The 22,353-nt window shown below is 39.9% G+C and overlaps 2 protein-coding genes across 2 annotated transcripts; one reads left to right on the top strand and one right to left on the bottom strand.

The window, feature by feature from the left end:
• Window positions 1-3,902: 3,902 nt before the first annotated feature.
• LOC139715279 (ribonuclease H1-like) lies at window positions 3,903-11,057 on the bottom strand. Its single transcript, XM_071626890.1, has 6 exons — window positions 10,954-11,057; window positions 8,365-8,639; window positions 6,328-6,476; window positions 5,504-5,591; window positions 4,760-4,884; window positions 3,903-4,025 (listed from the first exon to the last, which is right to left on the bottom strand). Exons 1-6 carry the CDS (start codon window positions 11,055-11,057, stop codon window positions 3,927-3,929), a joined length of 840 nt encoding a protein of 279 aa, XP_071482991.1. The 3' UTR covers window positions 3,903-3,926.
• Window positions 11,058-16,113: 5,056 nt separating this feature from the next.
• Window positions 16,114-21,055, top strand: LOC139715173 (small ribosomal subunit protein eS7-like). The gene is made up of 5 exons (XM_071626799.1): window positions 16,114-16,198; window positions 16,746-16,817; window positions 17,847-17,990; window positions 18,615-18,830; window positions 20,887-21,055. The coding sequence occupies exons 1-5, from the start codon at window positions 16,118-16,120 to the stop codon at window positions 20,962-20,964; spliced, it is 591 nt and encodes a 196-aa protein (XP_071482900.1). The 5' UTR covers window positions 16,114-16,117; the 3' UTR covers window positions 20,965-21,055.
• The last annotated feature ends 1,298 nt before the right edge of the window (window positions 21,056-22,353 follow it).

Here is a 22,353-nt window from a genome sequence, read left to right as displayed (position 1 = left end):
TAATTTACATTATAAGCATATCAAATTTTCAGCTATAAAACATGCATTCAGACATTCATTACCCCCAAATCACAGCAAGGACATGGAGAGAAAACTTTTTATTACATCACACCCAATGAAGCGGGGCAAGGTACAGGCGATCGTTCATTGAGCAACTTATTAGAAAATTCTGAACGCAGACCAGCTGACGATAGAGGACGCGACTTGATCACGCAAAATAGATACATGCATATCACGGCTACCATTGGGTAGGCAGCTTCGTGCATAAAACATCGAGTCTCCCACATCAGGCCAAATCCCTTATCCGGACGAACACCGGCCACGACATGTCCGGATAGGAGAGGTCAGACTGTACTATGCGCACTGTAAGAATGATTGCAAGGGGCTTTGTTAGAGTTGCTTTCCATTTAAGAGATACTGGATACAATGCAAGAGCTTTCTCTAGAAAATCACACAATCTTTGTCATTGACGATTGCTACAATCAAAACTTGCATTTCAAAACAAAGGAAATGTATGCAAAGTGTGTAACATATCTTCCGTTTATTTGGCATTCAATACAATGTACTTCAAAAGGTTTACATTTGCTTTGGGCATAGTGAAAGGTATTGTACACATCTTTCTTCTTTTTTTTCCAAACAAAATCTCATTAAATATTCTTGGGAGATGACATAGAGCATGCAAAATGTACACATATGATTTTTATTTCAATAAACACAATCTGAATATGACGTACAAATGGTTAGAGTATCCCAATGTACATGTCGCTCTATAGTTACCGACTTATTGCACTCGCTATCACGGTCAAAACTTTGTCCTCCAATCTGACACTTTGAATTCCAAACGTTCTACTCCTTTTTCTTCTTCTTCTCTTTTCTTTCTGCCCTTCTTAATCTTAAAGGGACTGTACAGTACTGGTTGAGGTGGGGATTCAGGTTTATAACATTCCTAAGTGAGATAATGAGAAACCTCTTATGAGATATGAAAGAGCATGTAATTTTAAGAAGGATTCAACGTTTATATGATGAAAATTGGTTTTCAAATGGCTGAGATATCCAAAAAAGTGATAATAAAAGGCGACAGGCTACGCCTTTTATTAGGATCTCTTGGTTTCACCTTGTTTTTGGATATCTCAGTCATTTCAAAACTGATTTTCATCAAATAAACTTTTGATTCCCCTTAGAATTGCATGCTCTTTAACATCTCATAGAGTGGTTTCTAAATATCTCACAAAATGTTAAAAGCTAAATCCGTACCTCAACCAAAACTGTACACACCCTTTAACTGTTTTTGCTTATCTTCTTTTCCCTCTTCTTGATCTTCTTTCTGCCTTTCCTCTCCATGTTCTCTTTTTTTTTTTCCCTTCTCCTTCAGAGCTCACCTCCAAGGCAGTACTTTGTCTCTTTAATTCTTTCTGTGCCAATGAGTCAAATGTGCACAAATTTTACACACAAACCTATGGACAGGGAAATGACGTGACAAGCAGAGGCTTAACTCTTAATGTGCCAGGCCCAAAACCCCTAACGTGCCAGAGGTTTTTACCTAACGCCAGAACGTTTCGAAACTGGACTGACAATGAAATTTAAAATCGCCATATCTCTGAAACTATTGAATGTTTCGAATTGAGTTCTACACAGCATATATCAAGAAATGTTTGTTCTTTTGTGTCATGTAGTCAGTTTACCATAATATATATCTGAACCTGAAATATTGCAGAAATAACTGATACATCAAAAAAATTATTAGAAATTTTTGTGTAGTATGGAAAAAAAGAGTCAGGCATGTTTTTTCTTCAATAGAACGCTCCCTTGACTCTGTGAGAAGGTTTTAGAGCAACATCTCCTCTTTCAAATGATGACAAAATTGCCTTCTAGAATTGTATGATTCCAAAGATACTAGCAGTTTATTTTGTCCTAGCAACTTCTCTTTCTACCTCAGAAATTCATTCCCAAATCTGAGTCCTCTAGTCCCAGATCCTGTATTTGCAACTAAAGTAATTGTCCCGGGCCCTGGAAGAGTGTCTTTTGTCCACTTGAGAAGGAAGAACCTACTAATCCTCCTTTTGTCTAAGCGGACCACTGGGGTACTCTATTGAAATCGGCAGCCCTTTGTCCGCGCGCAATTCCTTTGCTAGCGTGGGGACGATTAGTGACGTTTACGAAAACAAAAGGATGAACTACTTGACCGACGAACGAAAGCTGACCCTCTTTGAGGGACAAAATCAAAGCAACTCCCCGCAGGACAGCATCCAAGCGGAACAATGCGAGTGGAACCGCATAGACAATACACACAGATTCAATAGCATATACGCGCGTGGTTTACCACTGAGACTTTTGATCCATACACATCTCGCTGAGGGTGCGCTCGCTGAGGATTTTCCCCGACGTGAAAAAAAAAACATCTAGCTGAAAAATCATGTATTTACTCAAAATTTTCCAATGTAAGCATGCTCATATTTTTAGTGGAAACGATGGCTATGCTTATCAGCTACCAGTACATATCATTGTCAATTTCATAGTGTAACACACTATGGTACCACTAGAACTTCAATGACCAATAATTTTCTCACTCTTCTTAGTCGCAGAGTCGCCGATCGGTGACCATGGCACATCAGGACTAAGGTCGCCATTTGGCGACCATGGCACGTTAAAAGTTTAAAAAGGACAAGTCCACCTTCATATACATGTGGATTGTGTGAATGTAGCAATATCAGTAGAACACATCAGTGAGAATTTGGGGAAAATCAGACAATCCATTCAAAAGTTATGAAAATTTCAAAACATATATGCACAGTCACTGCTGGATGAGAAGACTACTACAGTGTATGACATCACATGCATAGAACGATAGCTGTTTACGGAAAATATAAAGAGAATTTCACAAAGTGTTACTTTTTGAAAAAAATGCACAATTCCTCAACTTGTCACTGACGTATGTTATGGGTAATATAATTTCCCCTGCCTTCTGAAAGAGGGAGGTCAACTGTTCTTTTATTCTGCCAGAAAAGTGAAAATAAGTTGAATTTTCTTTCTATTTTCTTTCTATTGTTGTACACATATGACGTCACAAGCTGTAAGTCTTCTCATCCAGCAGTGACTGAGCAGAATCTTCAAAAGTTCATAATGAACGGATCGTCTGATTTTCCACAAACTCTCACTGATGTGTTCTACTAATATTGCTGCATTTACTCGATCCACATGTCTATAAAGGTGGACTTGTCCTTTAATTGTAGTCTTGGTTTCAGACCTCTGCCTCTCTGTCCTAAATTTCCGATCGATTAAGCATGTCGTAGATTGGAATAATGTTCACACAAATGAATGGTCTAGCAGAAAGATTTCCATCATAATAAATTGAACAGTGAGTGGGCATTGGGAATTGGGAAATATGCTAACATGGGTTTGGCATCTACTGCAGCAATCAATTTGGATTAAGTATTCAATATATTGCAATGTTTTGCTATTATTTCTTAATTACATGAAGGAAAGTATCTTTCACATCCCTATGAGTTTGTTTAGAGTGAAAATTCCTATTGGAGTAAAATTTAGAAAACAATTTTCAAAAAGAAATGAGGAGCATCTGGTCACCTTGTGCACATATGAGAAAAACTTGCTACTGTGAATTTTCATGTAAATATTGTATACAAAACATAATTTCAGTACCATTTTTCGAAAAAGGGACATCTTGTGGCAAGAGTGAAAAAAAAATTGAAACAGAAAAAAAAAATACCACAATTAGACAAAACTACAACAAAAATAAATCATTTTATGACATCATTCTTAGTTCTTTTCTTCATCCCTTTTAAAGGCTCTACTTCCCCTGTTTAATTTCTGTTCTTTCTACAACCCGCACAACACTGCTAGGAACAAGTTCATTCATTCTTGTACCATTTGTTGTGACGAACATACACCTCGTACAACCCCTCCTGGTGCTACCTTCCCTTTGACGGCAGAGGCTGATCGGCGCCCTCTCTGGCCAATCTGTCTGCCTTCTCATTGCCTTTGACGTTCGAGTGTCCTGGAACATATTTCTGATGGCAGAATAAAAATGAAATAGTCAAAGAAGTGGATATCAGGCGAAGACTATGGAACAAGCAAATGATGTCATTAATTAGTTGAATGAGAAGAATTTACATCAGTCTAAGCATACAATGTGTCTCCAGTGACATTAAAGGCCAAGTAAAGGTCAAATTATGTCAAAAGGTGAATAAATATCTCAACAGTTTGCTGCAAGGAGGACCTGAAATTTCTCTTAACCCGTTGAGGACGTGTCCGGAGTATACTCGGGGAAGCGTCTATGGGAAATGCATACAATAAAATGTTGTAGCAAAATCAAACCGTCCTCAACAGGTTAATAAGATTATCATGCAGTAGTAAATAAACAGGAAATCTGGAGGAGCATTATTTGTGGGGTCTACTGCTGGCTTTAAATACAGTACTTCATTTCTGCATAGTCCAATACATGCTTTGCCTTTGGTTGTACAATGATTGTATCTCTATGAAAAATGCAGTGACCGTATCTCAATGCATAGAATTCTCGAGCTGCTGTGATAGAATAAATTTTGAAAGTTCATTTAAAATGTGAATACAATAGATAATGGAGCTAATACAAAGTAGATACTGTACTGAAACATAATATCTGTCTTGAGTTGTGCAATCAACATTGTATTACACATGTCAAAAACTGCATGAAGAGCAATTGATGAAGAGTAGCTTTGTCATTACTATCATCCTTTACTTTTAGACAAAAATCATGATTTCTCACCCAGTCTACAGTCAGCTCCTTGTTCAGGATGTCGAGTTTGATCAAGTCATCCTTGTTGATAACATCTGTCTTCTGGGACGTTTTCCACCCGTTGGTCTTCCATTTGTGAATCCAGTCAGTCACACCTGAGAAGTTTTGTTGTTATTTAGGTTTTTATTTGTAAACAAAGAGATAGATATAATAGATAATAGATAGATAAATAGATTGATCGATAGATAGATAGATAGATAGATAGATAGATAGATAGATAGATAGATAGATAGATAAGATAGAGTAGATAAAGAGATAGATAGATAAAGATATAGATAGAAAAAAAGTATGGAAGAAAGAGAAAATATTACGTCTTACACTTGTTCAGGGATAAGGACACAACTTATATCCCTCTCTGAAGAGGTCAAAAATCAACGACCTCCTGATCTCAGGACAGGCATCCAATCCACTAGACCATAGAGCTTCTGCCCAACAGCCAGTGCTGGTTCCGATCCTTATTGCATGCAGTGGGTACTGCAGAATTATTCAAATTGATGAAATTCTTGCATCAATCTATTTATCTATTTATTTTTTTCTTAATTGAAACTGATTGACAAAAATTACACGAGTCTGGATTTCGCCATCACACAACTGAGTACAAAATTTCAACAATATCCGTCACAATACATATATATATAGTGGAAGAGAGAGAAAGAAAGCTGGCGAAGCTGCAAGCATGAGAAAAGTATTAAAAATGCCTTCTGTGCAACTTACAATTTATTGTGTATTTACTGTCTGTGTAGAGAGTCACTGGCCTCCCTTTGTGATGCGCCTTTATCTGCTCCAGAGCTTTCAGGGCCGCCTTGAGAGAAGGAATTACGAAACATGGCACATTAATCTCATAAATTGACAAAGGGAATAGCGAAAACTTTTTTTTTTCACAAATCATGATTGCTGCAAATTGATAACTAAAAATATTCTGCTTGCCTAGAAATACATGTACTTGAACATGCTGAACATTTGCCCCCAAAAAAGTGGTCTGTTCAACATTCCAGATTCAGAGAAAACTGCAATGCTTCTCCATTGTACCATCTACGTCTGGATACATATTACAAGTCGTTTGTTCTCTGTAAAATTTGACAAGGATTGATTAATCATAGGAGAAGAAGTGAAAAGACTGTCCACATAGTCAACTATGTATTTGCCAGCGCCAGCTCAGTAACATGATGCGTGGCATGCCCATATCACACAAGGAACAGAGTTGTGTCTGCATATAAAATGTGGCAAAACAAGACAAAAAGAACACTGTAAAAGGGGATATTTCGTGTGACTAATTTTTCGCGCTCAGCAGGGTAAGAAGAGTTTCGCGTGTTTTTACTTACGCGGAATCGAGACCTCAACTACTGGAACATATAGCACGCAAGAATATTCATGTGCTTTTATTTTCGCGCTAGTATCTGGTTGCGCGAAAAGCGCAAAAATTTGAACACTGCGAAAATTTCCACTTTTACAGTAGTATGCTCTCTACTAGTTTGTGGGTACCCATGCATAATGGAAAAAAATCTCCCCAAGATTTTGCAAAATTGAACATTGCTTACTGTGAGCTCTGCCCTCTGATTGGTCTGTTTGCCTTCCAGACGGGCGCTATAGTTCAGTGGATGTTCATCGCCCCAGTAGACTCCAATGCCAGCCCTCGCCCCATGGGCCCCGTTGTGCGTGCATGCACCGTCCGTGTAGACAACGAGTCCTGGTAGAAAAGGGAAAGGCAGCTCATCAGTTTTGCTTTAAATATTCACACTTTGTGATATTTCAATGACATGGCAACATACAGCCCAGAATGGAATTCCCTTGCGACAGAAAAAAAACACCAGTTGTGCCTTCTGCTTTAATACTCACAATAGGCGTTTTCACATCAGCCCGATAAAAATCCGAGCTCGAGGTATTTTTCGCGATCACAAATTAGCATGCTATTTCATTTCCTATTCACATTAGCCTGAAATTTTTTCGAGCTAATTCGACAGCTGAGTATGAGCAAACAGTGTTGGGTATACCAGTAGAGCACTAGGCATGATGGGCTGCATCGTGCTAATTTCTTGAGGCGATTTCACATTATCAAATAACGCGCTAGTTCGCAAGTTATCCCGCTATAAAAACGATAATATTTCAAAACATCGGGCTTATGTGAAGACGCCTAATGATCCAACACAGATCAAAGAGGCAATATCTTGAATGGGCGTGAACAGTTCTGGTATCATCATTTTGTTCTGCTTGTTTGGTGCTGAAGGTGGGTCTTTATGACTTGACAGAAGCCAGCTTTACATTTCTTAAAACACTTACAGTACTTTACCAGTACAATTCTGTCTGACTTACAATTTATTTTGTTTAGTAGTACAGTTAACCTTGCCTAAGTCGACCTCTCGTAAGTCGAATAATTGCCCAAGTCGAAGGTTTTTTGTGTCCCTTCTCTTTGTATTGTGTTGATATTAATCCCTCATAAGTCGAATTTTCTTTAAGTCGAAGCTTTTCTTCAGTCAAAATAGATTTGACTTAGGCAAGGTTGACTGTATATTCACAATACTCTGCCATAAAGCTGTACACATACAGATTCATAACCACTGGACAGGAAATTATATTTTTTCACTCTTGAGGAACAAGGAACTAACTTCAAGTGCTAGTTCATGCATCAGTGTTTCCCCTTGTAAAATGAAATGAAACAGTGACTACCATATGTCTGAAACATTGCAGTGTAAGTGAGAGGCTACACTTCATCTTGCCACAGTGCTCTATTTTATAGTCATCCTTCCTTTTTTTTTTTAATTAAATGCAGTATATTTTCCTTAGATCACTTGGCTTCATCTTCAACACACTAAAATGTTGACAATGAATGTAGTAGACCTATTGGCCCGAATTCACGAAGGTGGTACAAATGAAACCATGGTTTAAACCATGGACAAAAACCATGGAGCGCCAAGTGTCACATAGAATATTTCGTTACAAAATCAGTCATTTCATCGATGAAATGATTATTTTGTAACGAAATGACAACATTTTGTAACTAAATGATCATTTCGTCCACGAAATGATAAATTCGTTAACGAAACAGTCATTTTGTCGATGAAATGACCAATTTCGTAACGAAATATTCCATGCGACACTTGGCGCTCCATGGTTTTTGTCCATGGTTTAAACCATGGTTTCATTTGTACCACCTTCATGAATTCGGGCCAATCTGTCCGGTTTGATTTTGGACTGGTTTTGAAAATGCACAATATGGACATTGCATATCTACATCGTAGGTGACACAACATTTGCTCCTGCGACAAATGCTCCAATCTTATTTTCTCAAAGGACTTAGGGTTTAGGTAAGGGTTGTGATAGGGTTTTAGATTTAGTTTGATGTGAGGATTAGGATTAGGGTTAGGGTTATGTTTGAGGGTAGAATTTGCTTGGCTTAGCTTGCAAATATTCAAGAGGAGCAATTGTCGCAGGGGCAAATGTCAAGGAACCATATATCTAACACCACCACCACCACCACTACTAGTACTACTACTACTACTGATGATGATCATGAGAAGGATAACAGTAATATCAATAACTGATATAGAGTGTGTGTCATGACGATTTTTATTATTCACCTGATGCATGTTCACTAGCTGACGGCCGTTGCATCGTCCTTCTCTTTGCACGAACAACTGGCTCTGCATCGGTAGAGTGTGATCGTTTGAATGTCTTGATCGGACAAGAGCAACCACTGGACAAGGTTTCAGTCAGTAGCTTAGGTTGGCTGGATGTAGACGCCCCACTGCCTTTATCATCTGTCCCACTTACAAAGCCCCATGCTTCGTCCTCAGTTCCAAACTTCTTGTACCTTGCACCAGCAAATCCATGGACTTGGTTCTTGCATTCATCCCTGTGAAGTAAGGGGATAGAATGACAATATTTATCAAACAAGAGACCCAGGGGTCTAGCAATCACCTGGGTATCGCAAGTTTACTTTCCATGCATTCTTGAAGACTGTTGTTACCTTGAGAAGAACATAGCAAACTGGGGGGGGGGGGGGGGGGGACTTTGGGGACCTCTAGGGAGGCGCGGTGTCCATACATTAACTTTGTGCATTCTATCACACTGGCGACAATACTTGTCAAGTTTGTAGAAAATTTGACCACACACTTTCAAGAAAAAGAGAAAAATAATATACTTGGCCCCATGCAATTCTGCTCGCCAGCCTCATAGGGACTATTAAACCCCTAGATCTGTGATTACCACACTTGGAAGTACACTCACTAATGCATTTACTCAAAGCATTTGTGGTTTTGTAGAAGATTTTCACAACTGATTTTTAAATATATAATTTCAGGATTCTGGGGTCCCCTTACCCTTGGGTCCCAGGGCCGGGGACAAGGGGCATGCATGGTGCCTATTTGTGCAAAACTATCACAGTATCACCATGACCATAATACTTGTCAGGTTTAGTGAAAATTTGACCGTGTTTTCAACAAGAAGATAAAAATGTAAAAATTGCACCTCAATTTGATCCCCAGGACCCCACTATAAGGGGGGAGGGGGGCACCTCTGGAACCATAATGAACAAACTTGAAACTACAGTCACCAATGTACTAACTCATATGGACATTGTAGCACTAACTTGATTAGCTCCATCACTTCTAGTTGTGGAGAAGAAGACTTTTTATGTTACTTCAAGCATTTGGGGGCTAGTTTGTTGGGAAATGAACCCTGCCCTGCCTGGCTGGAGACCATCGCGGTGGCCATGGTGCCCAGTTGAACGAATTGCAATCCTATTCCTACGTGCGCGTCCCAAGTTTGGTGACTAGACTATACGGGTGGGATTTCAGGAAGGAGGTGAAAATGAGAAAAAAAGAAGAAGAAGTTTACAAACGGTACACACAACGCACAACACACAACACAACATTAATAACACTGACAGATCAGTACACTCACAGAATCCAGCTTTATATATGCAGGCATGATGTGTATATATGCGCATGTGTGCACTAGTGACTAGACAGAAAGATCCGTCTGTCCGGAGGAGTCTTTTATTTTTTTGATGTTATCACTCTCCTCTGGATCTGTGATGCCAGACGCAGTCTCCGCGGAACATATCCCAGTTCGGGAAACCCACTCACAAGGGGGGCCCCTCCTTATAAGTAACCCATCCCCCTTATAAGTAACCCCGTCCCCCTTATAAGTAACCCCCGAGGCACCCCTTATAAGGAGTCTCCACGCTTTTTTGCAATGCAACGCGAAAATGAAAGGACTGCGGCAATTCGCTTGATTATGTCCATAAAGCTTCACAAGTTTCCTAGTTACTCACGAAATTTGAGCAAAATCGGTTTGAGGCATCATATCTAAAATCATGGATTTAAATGCGATGTCAAACGACCCATGCGAATGCTGAAATGCGAGCGATTACTGGCGTGAGTGTCGCCAGGCGCGACGGCGCGGCAATGCTTGAGTGCAGACGTGGCGACTGAGTATGGAGACTTTCGCCAGTAATCGCTCGCATTTCAGCATTCGCATGGGTCGTTTGACATCGCATTTAAATCCATGATTTTAGATATGATGCCTCAAACCGATTTTGCTCAAATTTCGTGAGTAACTAGGAAACTTGTGAAGCTTTATGGACATAATCAAGCGAATTGCCGCAGTCCTTTCATTTTCGCGTTGCATTGCAAAAAAGCGTGGAGACTCCTTATAAGGGGTGCCCCGGGGGTTACTTATAAGGGGGACGGGGTTACTTATAAGGGGGACGGGTTACTTATAAGGAGGGGCCCCCCTTGTGAGTGGGTTTCCCGAACTGATCCCCGACGACCAGATACAGACTGATCTTTCGGTCATAACTCATATTAAAACAAAAATGTGTGCACATGTACACATGCATGTGAGTTGTGACATGCCTGCGCATTCCAATTCCCGCGTGCATGCATGCTGCCTGCTGGATGACGCATGATGAATGCTAGCAATAACTCACTTTTCAAGCATTTAGCTCAGGTGAGCTAGTTACGGTAAGTTTTATCTAAATGGACACATAACATTTGATATTCATTTTAAAAAAAAGAAGAAGAGTAAATTTAAATCATCAAAATAATATACTGCCTACATTACCAACATGCATTTCAATATATGGGACTACGATCCATTGCAATGAACGTAAGTAACTAAAATTCTGAACTCTTCATCTTGGAGAAACTTGCAATAACACTCACCAAGTCAAATACACCCCAGTCCTCCTGCCTCTTCGAACTGCGTAGAAGGACCGCCCCATTATTTGAAAGCAGTGTATACTGCCTGTCAATATTTTCTTGAGCATCAGAATTTAGGGCACACTCATTTCTCTCAAACAAATCCATCCAAATCGTTTCAAATCGGCAATTTCAAATTAGGTTCTTAGCAGTATTTCATTGTATTATGTTTTGATATATGGTGGATTTTTAAATTATTGTGGCATGCCAATGGATAAAAACTATTTTTAAGATATCAACAAAATTATTGTTATTAAGATGTGTAACATTTTGTTTACATAAATTTAGAATGAAGTAGCATTTTTTATTCTTTTTGGTAGGAACGATTGCAAAATATCTAGTGCTGCCAAAGTCTGCCAGTGCCACCGTCCGCAGACAGCTCCCCGTATGCTATGCTATGCTGTGAATGAGTCCATTGGTGGCAGCGCATAGGCGCTAGTGCTGTACCAATCGGCCTCTTTTCATACGGCCGTCGATGTAAGGCACTAGCCCATAATGGTTGTCGAAAATATAGCCCATTATTTTTATGCCTGAGCTTCACTCATGTGTAAAACTTCTTTGAAATTGATATTTTAAGAATCGAAAGTACAGATAATGTTAAAAAGTGTGTAGTATTTAGTCGGATTGATCAGATAGAAGCGGATTATTTTTCCGTAACGAAGCATCAGATTTACATGATTATACCCTCGCGGCGGCAGGGACAAATGAAGGCGACTCATGCCAATCTGACTGTTTTCACTCGAGTTGGATCTGCATAGATCTGTTTTTGTTCTGTATAATTACTAATTCCATGTAGCAATGGCTAGCAATTGATATGTTCTGATACAAATGGGAAAACAGTCACTGCCAGTCAGTATTAGGTTGGATATTCGCACTCTAAAAACTACGCAAGATGTCGCGCACGCACATCGTCGCGTTATGTCTGCACTGGACCGGCGATACCGGCGACAACATTTTAACACTAAATATAGCACAACCACAACAGAGTGACAATGGGTTAACTTTTTGGTGTGTTGTTTTCTTTCGCGAAAGTATGGGAGGGCGCTTAACAATTTGTCCTAGAATCATGTAAAAGTCAATAGGGTAAACATGCAGTGTTTAGCCAGGGAGGTTTTGTACATGGAGTTCCAACTGGCTGTAAATTTAATTATTCAAACAGCTGAGTTGTCAGATTTCTATTGATGTACAAAAGAATTCCACAGGTGCACTTGTGCCTTTTGGCTTTGATGGTGGATGTTCCAGGCCGCCGTCTTGCTGAGCAATCTGAAGATTCATTTTGAACGTTATCATAATGTTGGCCATATTTTGCGGCATACTCGTGAAATAGGCCCCACCACTGCGTGTCTGTACTCACTACGGCGGCTCGCCTGTTTATGCACTTGTCAATGTAATGACTCACCCCACTACCCCCGGACATGGGTGCGTCATTTCCTCGTTTGGTCCGTCAAATTTGTGACCCAGGTGTTCGTCATTTTACCAGCTTTGTCCGTCAAATTTTTGACCGAGGGGTGCGTCAAAATCCCATCATTGTCGGTCAAAATTTTGACCGAGGGGTGCATCATGGTACGTCACTTGGCTATGGAAAATAACACGCATTATTTTGAACCGAGGGGTGCGTCATGGTACGTTACTTGGCTGTGGAAAACTGCACGCATTTTTGCACGCTACCGGTCCCCGCATCCCGGATACACGTACCGCGAGTGAAATTACAGTGAGCGCTTTCCCGCGGCAAGTGAAAATCAAAGTCGGGAAGCGTTTTGGAATAAGAGGGAAAAATGCTTGCCAGAATCTGGCAAGCAAAGAATTTAAAAGCCACCCTTTCTCCTTACATTTTCCCTCCAACAAACCCATGAAATCATGCATACTCAATCTCAAACCAGGGACTGTTCAGCGATGTAACAACTTAGTTCAATCTTTCCTGTCGAAACGGCAGCAGAAGAACTGCCTGCTGCATGCCATTTTCTGCTCGCGGGATAGCCCGACCAGCTGGCCAGACGCGCGCGCGACGTTAGATGTGCGAATCTCTACGTACAGCGACTAGTAGGCTGTAGTTACGCAGTACTCGAGCGGGAATATGAATGCCGTGTCGTGGTGTGTACCTACCTGCGCTGCAGCAGTATGCATCCACCGCACTAGCAATGGCCGCGCACACACAGCGCAAATTCTGCACACATGTGATTGTCATGTATGGATTGCATGCACAGAATACATACTACTATACAGAATACTATTATCGTAGCAGCAGCGTGATGTACGGTGAATGACAATACGGTGCTTACATGGTAAGGGAAACTTGCCGAAACTTTTACAAATTATGTGTACGAACCAAAAGAAAATGAAATTGCTTGAATAAAACGTATGCAAAAATCGTTTCAGTATTTACGGGGGTGCGTCACATGTACCGAGGATGTCCGTCACAAAAGTGACCGAGGTGTGCGTCACTTTCAACGTGTTGTCCGTCAAAAAAGTGACTGTGGTGTTCGTCACTTGCAGCGTTATGTCCGTCAAAAAAGTGACTGTGGTGTCCGTCAAAAACCCCGTGTGGTCAGTCAAAAAATGACCATGACGCACCCATGTCCGGGGGTAGTGGGGTGCGTCATTACATTGACAAGTGCATTATACTTGTGAATTCAGCCCCACCGTGCACGTGTGGCGTTCATCGGTAGGTAAGCACGGCGGTGGGGCTTCCTTCCACAGTATAATAGTAATACTCGTGAATGCGGCCCCACCAAACGGCGTTTACGCGAGATTGATACAGCAGTGGGCCGATTTCCACAGCATAGCATCTTTCGTCCTCCCTTTCTCCCGTTTTTTGCTTTGGTCATCAACTTTTTATTCTCGGAAGGACTCCCTAATGTCCCTCGACTAATTTAACGGCCAATTTAACCATAAAACCCTAACCCTACCCTTGCTTGCTAATGCATGGGTGCACGCGCACTGCGGTGGGGCCTATTTCACGATTTTGCCTATTTTGCTTATTTATCTATTAAATGAAATGAAATTTCACTTAATCTATGAACCATGTGAAACAAAAGTCAATTCCGTTCAGAAATTTGCGCAAAAGTGTAAATCAGAACTGTATTATGTGAAAATGTTTAAAACTGTAGGGCCTACCATCCTGGAAAGCTGGCTTTATCAGTAATATCACTTTTCCGCTTAATTTCCACAAATGAAACTAATGCACTTGTCAATGTAATGACGCACCCCACTACCCCCGGACATGGGTGCGTCATGGTCATTTTTTGACTGACCACACGGGGTTTTTGACGGACACCACAGTCACTTTTTTGACGGACAAAACGCTGCAAGTGACGAACACCACAGTCACTTTTTTGACGGACAACACGTTGAAAGTGACGCACACCTCGGTCACTTTTTTGACGGACATCCCCGGTACATTTGACGCACCCCCGTAAATACTGAAACGATTTTTGCATACGTTTTATTCACGCAATTTCATTTTCTTTTGGTTCGTAAACATAATTTGTAAAAGTTTCGGCAAGTTTCCCTTACCATGGCCCTGTAAGCACCGTGCCGCCATTCACCGTACATCACGCTGCTGCTACGATATTCCGTACAGTAGTATGTATTCTGTGCATGCAATCCATACATGACAATCACATGTGTGCAGATGCGCTGTGTGTGCGCGGCCATTGCTAGTGAGTGCGGTGGATGCATACTGCTGCAGCGCAGGTACACACCACGCCACGGCATTCCCGCGAGTAACTACATACAGCCTAGTGGCTGTACGTAGAGATTCGCACAGCTAACAGCGTCGCGCGTCTGGTCGGGCTATCCCGCGAGCAGAAAATGGCATGCTGCAGGCAGTTTCTTCTGCTGCCGCTTCTTTTACTGTCAAGAATTCGCCTTTGTCACCACAGATTTCATGGGTTTGTTGGAGGGAAAATGTAAGGAGAAAGGGTGGCTTTTAAATTATGTGCTTGCCAGATTCTGGCAAGCATTTTTCCCTCTTATTCCAAAACACTTTCCGAATTTGATTTTCACTTGCCGCGGGACACCGCTCGCTGTAATTTCACTCGCGGTACGTGTATCCTGTACTGGTAGCGTGCAAAAATGCGTGCAGTTTTCCATAGCCAAGTGACGTACCAGGACGCACCCCTCGGTTTAAAATAATGCGTGTTATTTTCCATAGCCAAGTGACGTAACATGACGCACCCCTCAGTCAAAAATTTGACCGACAATGATGGGATTTTGACGCACCCCTCGGTCAAAAATTTGACGGACAAAGCTGGTAAAATGACGAACACCTGGGTCACAAATTTGACGGACCAAACGAGGAAATGACGCACCCATGTCCGGGGGTAGTGGGGTGAGTCATTACATTGACAAGTGCATAATATGGAATAATCTTCAAGTATAATTCTTTATTGATAGATATATCAGATTAGTGCCCGGGTATGCCCAGTCGAGTAATTGTCATCTTCATTTCAGCATTTTTTGCTCAATTTCTATTCGCGCATCCTTGTGTCTGTAGTAAATGTACCACCTACACTGTGTACCTTTTATATTAAAGAAGGGATAGCGAAAGTAATTACCATCACAAAGACATATCTTCCTTTGAAAGTGGCTGGTGATTATGCAATGAGACACAAGTCAATTGTCTTCGTATCTGCGGGGCAGATCCTGTTTGGCACATGCTTCAAATATTTTTGAGCGGCGGCTTCGAACATGGGATCAAAGGGAATAACTCTGTTGTTACTCCATCTCTTCAACCTCCTTGGTTTAGCGAGTCATTATATTGCCCTGTATTATTGCATGCTTGCACTTGCAGCCAGACAGTGCAGAGATGACAAGTATTATTATCATATGATTATTTACATGACTGACAGTGAATGAATTTTGAAAATTGTTGATGGTTCACACTGTCACTGCAATCAATTTCAAATGCCTAACCAATGTTATCTAAAGAACAAACTTCAGCTTATCTGTATGTGTACATCATTATTCTGACAACAAAAAGTAAGAAATTGGCACCAGTTAAATTTTTTTCCTAACTTCTAATATATTTATGCTGCTATCCCAATGTATGTGTGTATGTTTCTGTCCTCTTGCATTACTGTATAAATTAGATAATTTATCTAATCCCCCCCCCCGCACAGAGGTCAAGATGGCGGTGTTCAGTGCCAGTGCAAAGGTGATCAAGCCCCAGGGGGAAACCCCTGACAACTTTGAACTGTCCGTCTCACAGGTGGGTATCTGAATTCTGATGCTGCTTGTACATCTATGATCTACATTGTATACTCAACTGAAAGTTGGGTTATCTAGTAACAGTAGCATGTAAACAGTAGGGCATCTAGTACTCTGTAGTGTCTATTCATGTGCAATGTGTAACATGCAATCAAATACCTTTGTATTCTTGTACACACTACAGCTATGTCATATGCAGACAGCGAGCAACCCCAAGATTTTTTGTTTAGAGACATCCCTAACGTTCTTTACTTCTTGTCAGTCATGTTGATTTTTTTATTCAAGCTTAGCAATTACACTGTAACTGCAATTTTCTACAGTGGCTTTTAGTAGAGCCCAAGTTATGATAGGAATGTATTCTGACAGTCCATTCATAGACACTGTTTCCTTTGTTTACTGTAGTAGAACTCTTGCAATACACTTATGAATTTATAAGTATATGTAAATGAGCAAGAAATAATATGTAGACCATATTGGAGATCCAATATACGTAAGTTCTTGACTTATATTTTGAGTTTGTTATTTCGCTTATTTCTCTCTCACCCAAGGCTCTGATTGAGCTGGAATCCAACTCGGAACTCAAGGGTCAACTGAGGGAGCTCTTCATCACAGGAGCCAAGGTCAGTAAATGTTACTCCTGCAGGGCCCTGTTTCATAAAGCTGTTCGTAAGGTTAGGCATGACTTTACAAACAACAGGAATATGAAGTGCCAATATGTGTGCCCTTTTTTTTTTCCTTATGTTTTAAAAAAGTTCAACTGCATGTCAATACATTGCATTTCATGTACCAGGTGCATTGGGGCAAAAATACACTTTCAACTAAAAATGAATGTTGACATGTAAGAATAGTCATTATCAGGAGCAAATTTCCACTTCAGATATGGAAATTAACAATGATTAGGAAACCCACTTGGCTTGCCATATTCAAGTCGTTCGTAAGGTCGTGCATAACTTTACAAACAGCTTTATAAAACCGGGCCCTGGGGGCATTTCATCAAGTGTTTTATCAGTGATTTTCAGTGGCAAATTTTCTCTCTGCCAATAAGCTGCAGGGAATTCTGTAGCTTTAAACAGTTGTCAGTGACTAACAAGTTTCATGAAATGCTGCCAAGACGTGTTTAGATTGACCAGTGGAGGCAGTAGAAACAGGCATTTCAGTTTCATGAGGGAAACTCTTGAACACCCAATCTGGAAAGAATGAATACTGTAAAACATGATATATTCGCAGCATGAAAATTTCGCGAATTGGAGCCGACGACCTTTCTCGCGGCATGAAATTTTCGGGAATTGCCACTGGCGTCCAATGCATATTGTGTAAGTAAGAACTTTTGCGTGCATTTTACAGTAGCCAGGAACAACAAAACTACAGAAAAGAAAACTGATGATAGGAATGCCTGCTGCATGTGAAAGTAAAAAAGCTGAACTTGCCCAAAAGTTGAGATTGAAGATTGAAAAGCTTGAAAAAGTGTTTCAGTTTGTACAGGTGTTCTGATGATGCAAGAACATGCTGATATAACCCATGGGTATTTAATTGCGGGAGGAAACTGGTATTATGCACACTTCGGCGATTATTGTATGGTGACCATACCCTGGAACTGTAATATTTTTACAATGAATCTGACATTGGTACATTTTCCAATCAATCCGTAGGAGCTCGACGTAGGTGCAAGCAGGAAAGCCGTCATCGTGCTCGTTCCCGTTCCCCAGCTGAAAGCCTTCCAGAAGATTCAGGTCAGACTAGTACGCGAGCTGGAGAAGAAGTTCAGCGGCAAGCATGTGCTCTTCATTGCTCAGGTAAGCCATTTTTTTCTCTCTTTCATTTTCTTTCAATTCTATTTTAAACAACAACATCCCAGGTAAGCGAGTGACTGCCAAGTACATTTGGAAGAACATTGCTCTGCGATACAGCACTGTCATCCCACTAAAGGACAATACTTGACCAGTTTAAAGTTAGTCTGAAAAGAAAGAGAAATCTTTGATAAGCAGAAGTGTGAAAACTTGATCAAAATTGGATTAAAATCAGGGAGGGCAATTTATGAATGTTTCAAGTTTTGCTAATTTTTTACAAGACAGTTCTTCTATAGTCAATATGAATGTGCAAAAGATGAGTTGATTCCATTGCTTCATGAATTGCTTTATAGTTTGTACGCAAAATTTTGAAATTCCCCCATTCTTATTCAAATGCAGTTGTGCTTTAGTCTAAAATCCTGATATATCTGACTGATCATTGTTTCAAAATTATTTAGCGTGGCAGACAATTTTGTTGCACACTTTTATAGCAGAAAATTATTATTATAATTTTTTTTTTTTTGCACACGATCAATGCCGATGTTGTTTGATCACTCATTTGATTGTTAATATGAACTGTTTGAAAACTTTTGTCAACTTGTTTGAAATCTTTGGACACACCCCCCACAGAGGAGAATCCTCCCCAAGCCGACCAGGAAGTCCCGCAACAAGAGCAAGCAGAAGAGGCCCAGGAGCAGGACCCTGACCATGGTCCACGACAACATCCTGGAAGACCTGGTCTTCCCATCCGAGATCGTCGGCAAGCGCATCCACGTCAAGCTGGATGGCAGCAGGAACATCAAGGTGCACCTGGACGTCAGCCAGAAGACACAGATCGAGCACAAGGTGGGTCTGGAAAGCCTAGACTATTCTAGCATGCTCGGATAGAGAGTGTCAGTGTGTTTTGCATTGTTGGTTGTTATGTGTTTTCTTTCTCTTATTTGTTTTCCTTTTCTTTGTCTTTGCATGTTTTCTCATGTTTTGTTATGGTGAGAAAACCCAGAGCACCACACCTCTACTCAGTTTTTTAACTTATATCTGCCGGTCATGTAAATGCAATCTAAAGACTGTTGCTGCCGAAGGCTATTTCATGTACGTTCACTAAACTGTGCCGTCTCAAATTCAAGTTGATGTCACTGACACTTATGAAAAGAAAACTATGGAAATCTATATATTAATTGAAAGAGAAAGTTATGGCCTTTCATATAGTATGTAAATCAGCATCATGTCATGAATTATGTGACGTCATATGATTTTAGTATTTTCGTATGATTTACATATAATGAATAAGCACATCTTTTATTCAAAAGAAACCACTGTTGAAAAATATTCCTAGCCTTTATACAAAAAAAAAAACTATCAATTTTGAAATCTTCATAATGTAAGCTTTCCAATGGTATATAACTTGGGGTATAATGCTTACAAATATGAAGAAATATTGAATAATAACTCAAAAGATCTGCGCTCTGCAGACTAGTCTGGTCTATAAACTCATAGACGCTATGGATGGGACTACAGTAAAGTAGTCCAATACGTACACCAGGGCTCCACACTAACTTTTATTTTTGATGGCCCGATCGGGCCAGCAAAATCATTGATCTTTATTTTTTGGTGGCCTGAAACTAAGAAAAATATAGGAAAAATAAATCGGTCCTACTAAACATAGAAAATAAATATTAAGTATTTCTAAAGTGATAGAGGTACCCATGTCTAAACTAAAGGCAAACATCCGACATTTTTTGGTGGCCTGATGTGCGTTTTTGGTGGCCCCGGGCCACCGTTAGTGTCGAGCCCCTGCGTACACGTACAGTAGTGTACGATCTCACATAGATATAGACCTATTCCGTCAGCAGCCTGCTGTAAACCTCCAAAGCAAATACAAATTATCCAAATTAAAATATCAGTAACAGGAAGTGATGCAAAGGACTGGGGGATATCACGTCAGAGTTCACAGACAATAATAAACTATGTAGATGACATCATCGTCCAAGCCATTTCTGCTACAGATTATCCCGTAGATCGGCTTTCGCAGCGTTTGCGCAAACTATGGTATCCCGTAGATCGGCGGATATGGGTCAATGAGACTTTAGTACAGTACACCTCATTTTCTGTAGACATGAAATGTCATTCATTTCAGTTTTCATTTAGGTATGGATAGATTTTCTCAAAATCCTTCAAAGGCACATTTTCCAAGACAATTCCTTTTTTTTTAGGACTATGTTTTTTCCACTTATTTGTGGGGCATGATTATTAGTCCTATGATTTCATGAGATATTAGACCAATTGTTCTTTTGCTTGGATGTTAATAACATACTTTTATCAAACAGATCTTATGACCTCCATCGTAATCCAATCTCAAAGTGCCTAATGAATCACAAGTGAGTATTTCTCAAAGGGATGGTATGTTTATTGGAGATGGGAGTGTTTATTGAGATTAGGATTCAGGTTTTAACTTTTTGCAGGTTAATTAGAAACCACTTATGTGAAATTTAAAAGAGCATACAATTCAAAGAGGAATTACAAGCTTATCTAATGAAAATCGGTTTTGAAATGGCTGAAAAGTGGTTCTAATAAAAGGTGGATCATACCTTTTATTAGGATTACTTTGTTGTTTTTTTATCTCCGCTATTTCAAAACCAATTTTCATGAAATAAACTTTTAATCCCTCTTAGAATTGCATGCTCTTTAATTTTTTGTAAGAATGGTTTGTGATTATCTCACAAAAAGTAAAAACCTGAATCATTATCTCACAAAAAGTAAAAACCTGAATCATTATCTCAACCAAAACTATGCGATCCCTTAAAGTTTTCTGTTGAGATTGACTTTTTTTCAGTCTTATATATCTTTTGTAATTTCACTTATGTTAATTTGTTGTCTTTTTGTTGCCTTTATGTCTGTTCAGACGGAAACATTTGCTGCTGTCTACAAGAAGCTGACTGGCAAAGAAGTGGCATTCGAGTTCCCAGAGTACAGTCTGTGAGGAGGGGGGAGAGTGTAGTGTACAGAAAAATGGCACGACCACGACATGTGTAATAAAGCAGGCTGGAAATCTGCCTACCAAAAAAAAGTAATACAGTTGACTCTCAAGTTGTTTTGATTACAAAGGTGTACACTGATGTATGTGTGATTGAGAAGATGAAGAGAGCTGTAAAAGTCAAAAATTTTCGTGGTGTAGAAATTTTTATGCATTTTGCGCAAGACAAACCAGCGCGGAACTAAAAGCACACAAATATTTTTGCTTTTTGTGTGTAACACTATTTTACGTTTTGATTCTGCATAATTAAAAACACGCTAAATTCATCTCACCCGACTGAGCACAAACAATTACTTGTGCGCCAATTTTCACTTTTACAGCACGTTGTGTTTTGCACCATGTTAATAGATATGCCCAGGAGTCGACTGATGCACATAATTCAGAACACTAAAAAAATAAAGATGAAATACAGTCAACCTTGCTTAAGTCAACCTAGCATAAGTCGAATAATCGCCTAAGTTGAAGGTCTTTTCAAGTCCTCTTCTCTTTATTTTCATTATTGTGTGGATTGTAATCCCCCATAAGTTGAATTTTCTCTAAGTTAAAACTATTTCTTCAGTCCACGTAGATTCGACTTAGGCAAGGTTGACTGTATTACCTTACATAACACAATGCGATTTTCATCATCAGCAATGTGGGAAACTGCCAGCTTTTCTCTCAAATAGGGACACTACCTATTTTAAATTCAGTTGCTCTGTTTCTCAAATCACAAATTCAACTTGAAAAGTTATCTTGCTGGTCCTAATTTGCAGAGATACCAGGTGTGCCAAACACATTGCGTATGCTCGGCTGTGTTGATAAAAATGTTGAGATCAAACATAAGTCGGAAAATCAAATGCAAGCCTCTGCATACTCAAATCTGATTGGCTGATGCCTGATTTACGGTTGATTTTCTGACTTATGTTTGATTGCATCCTTCTTACGCAACAAGGTGTGAGGCCTCGGTTCATGCACTTGAGGGCGGGAGGCAGAGCAAAGTGATCTTTGGGAGATTTGCATAATGTATGCGTGATGGAATCAGAAAAAAAAATGAGGGCAACTTGGCTTGTCACTGGCTGATGTGAAATGATTCAATGTGATAATGTGTGTCTTGATGCCATTTTTTAAGGAGTGTGTAAATTTTTGTTTGTTTGTTGGGTTTTGGTTTTTTTGTTGTTTTTTGTTTTTGCATTTTATCTGTTCATTTTTTGTACTATTATTATTTGTCCATTGCAACCGAGATACTGGGTTACCCTTATACCATATGTCAAAAAAAAAAAAAAAAAATTACAACGGTACCTTCCGCAAGGATAACTTTAAAAATAGTGAATCAATCCAAATACAATTTCAGGGTAT

The sequence above is a fragment of the Diadema antillarum genome, unplaced genomic scaffold (assembly GCF_040938485.1).
Source record: "Diadema antillarum isolate AM-2024a unplaced genomic scaffold, OU_Dant_1.0 scf00000006, whole genome shotgun sequence".
In the NCBI taxonomy this organism is placed as follows: Eukaryota; Metazoa; Echinodermata; class Echinoidea; order Diadematoida; family Diadematidae; genus Diadema; species Diadema antillarum.
This window is presented reverse-complemented; position numbering and strand designations above follow the sequence as displayed.

Excerpts from the sequence above, each read along its gene's own strand:
- LOC139715173 (XM_071626799.1), top strand. The coding sequence starts at position 16,118 with ATGGCGGTGTTCAGTGCCAGTGCAAAGGTGATCAAGCCCCAGGGGGAA. Across the intron at positions 16,818-17,846 it reads TCTTCATCACAGGAGCCAAG|GAGCTCGACGTAGGTGCAAG; the intron begins GTCAGTAAATGT and ends ATCAATCCGTAG. Across the intron at positions 18,831-20,886 it reads AGACACAGATCGAGCACAAG|ACGGAAACATTTGCTGCTGT; the intron begins GTGGGTCTGGAA and ends ATGTCTGTTCAG.
- LOC139715279 (XM_071626890.1), bottom strand. The coding sequence starts at position 11,057 with ATGCTCAAGAAAATATTGACAGGCAGTATACACTGCTTTCAAATAATG. Across the intron at positions 6,477-8,364 it reads AGCTAGTGAACATGCATCAG|GACTCGTTGTCTACACGGAC; the intron begins GTGAATAATAAA and ends CTTTTCTACCAG. Across the intron at positions 4,026-4,759 it reads AGGAGCTGACTGTAGACTGG|AAATATGTTCCAGGACACTC; the intron begins GTGAGAAATCAT and ends TTCTGCCATCAG.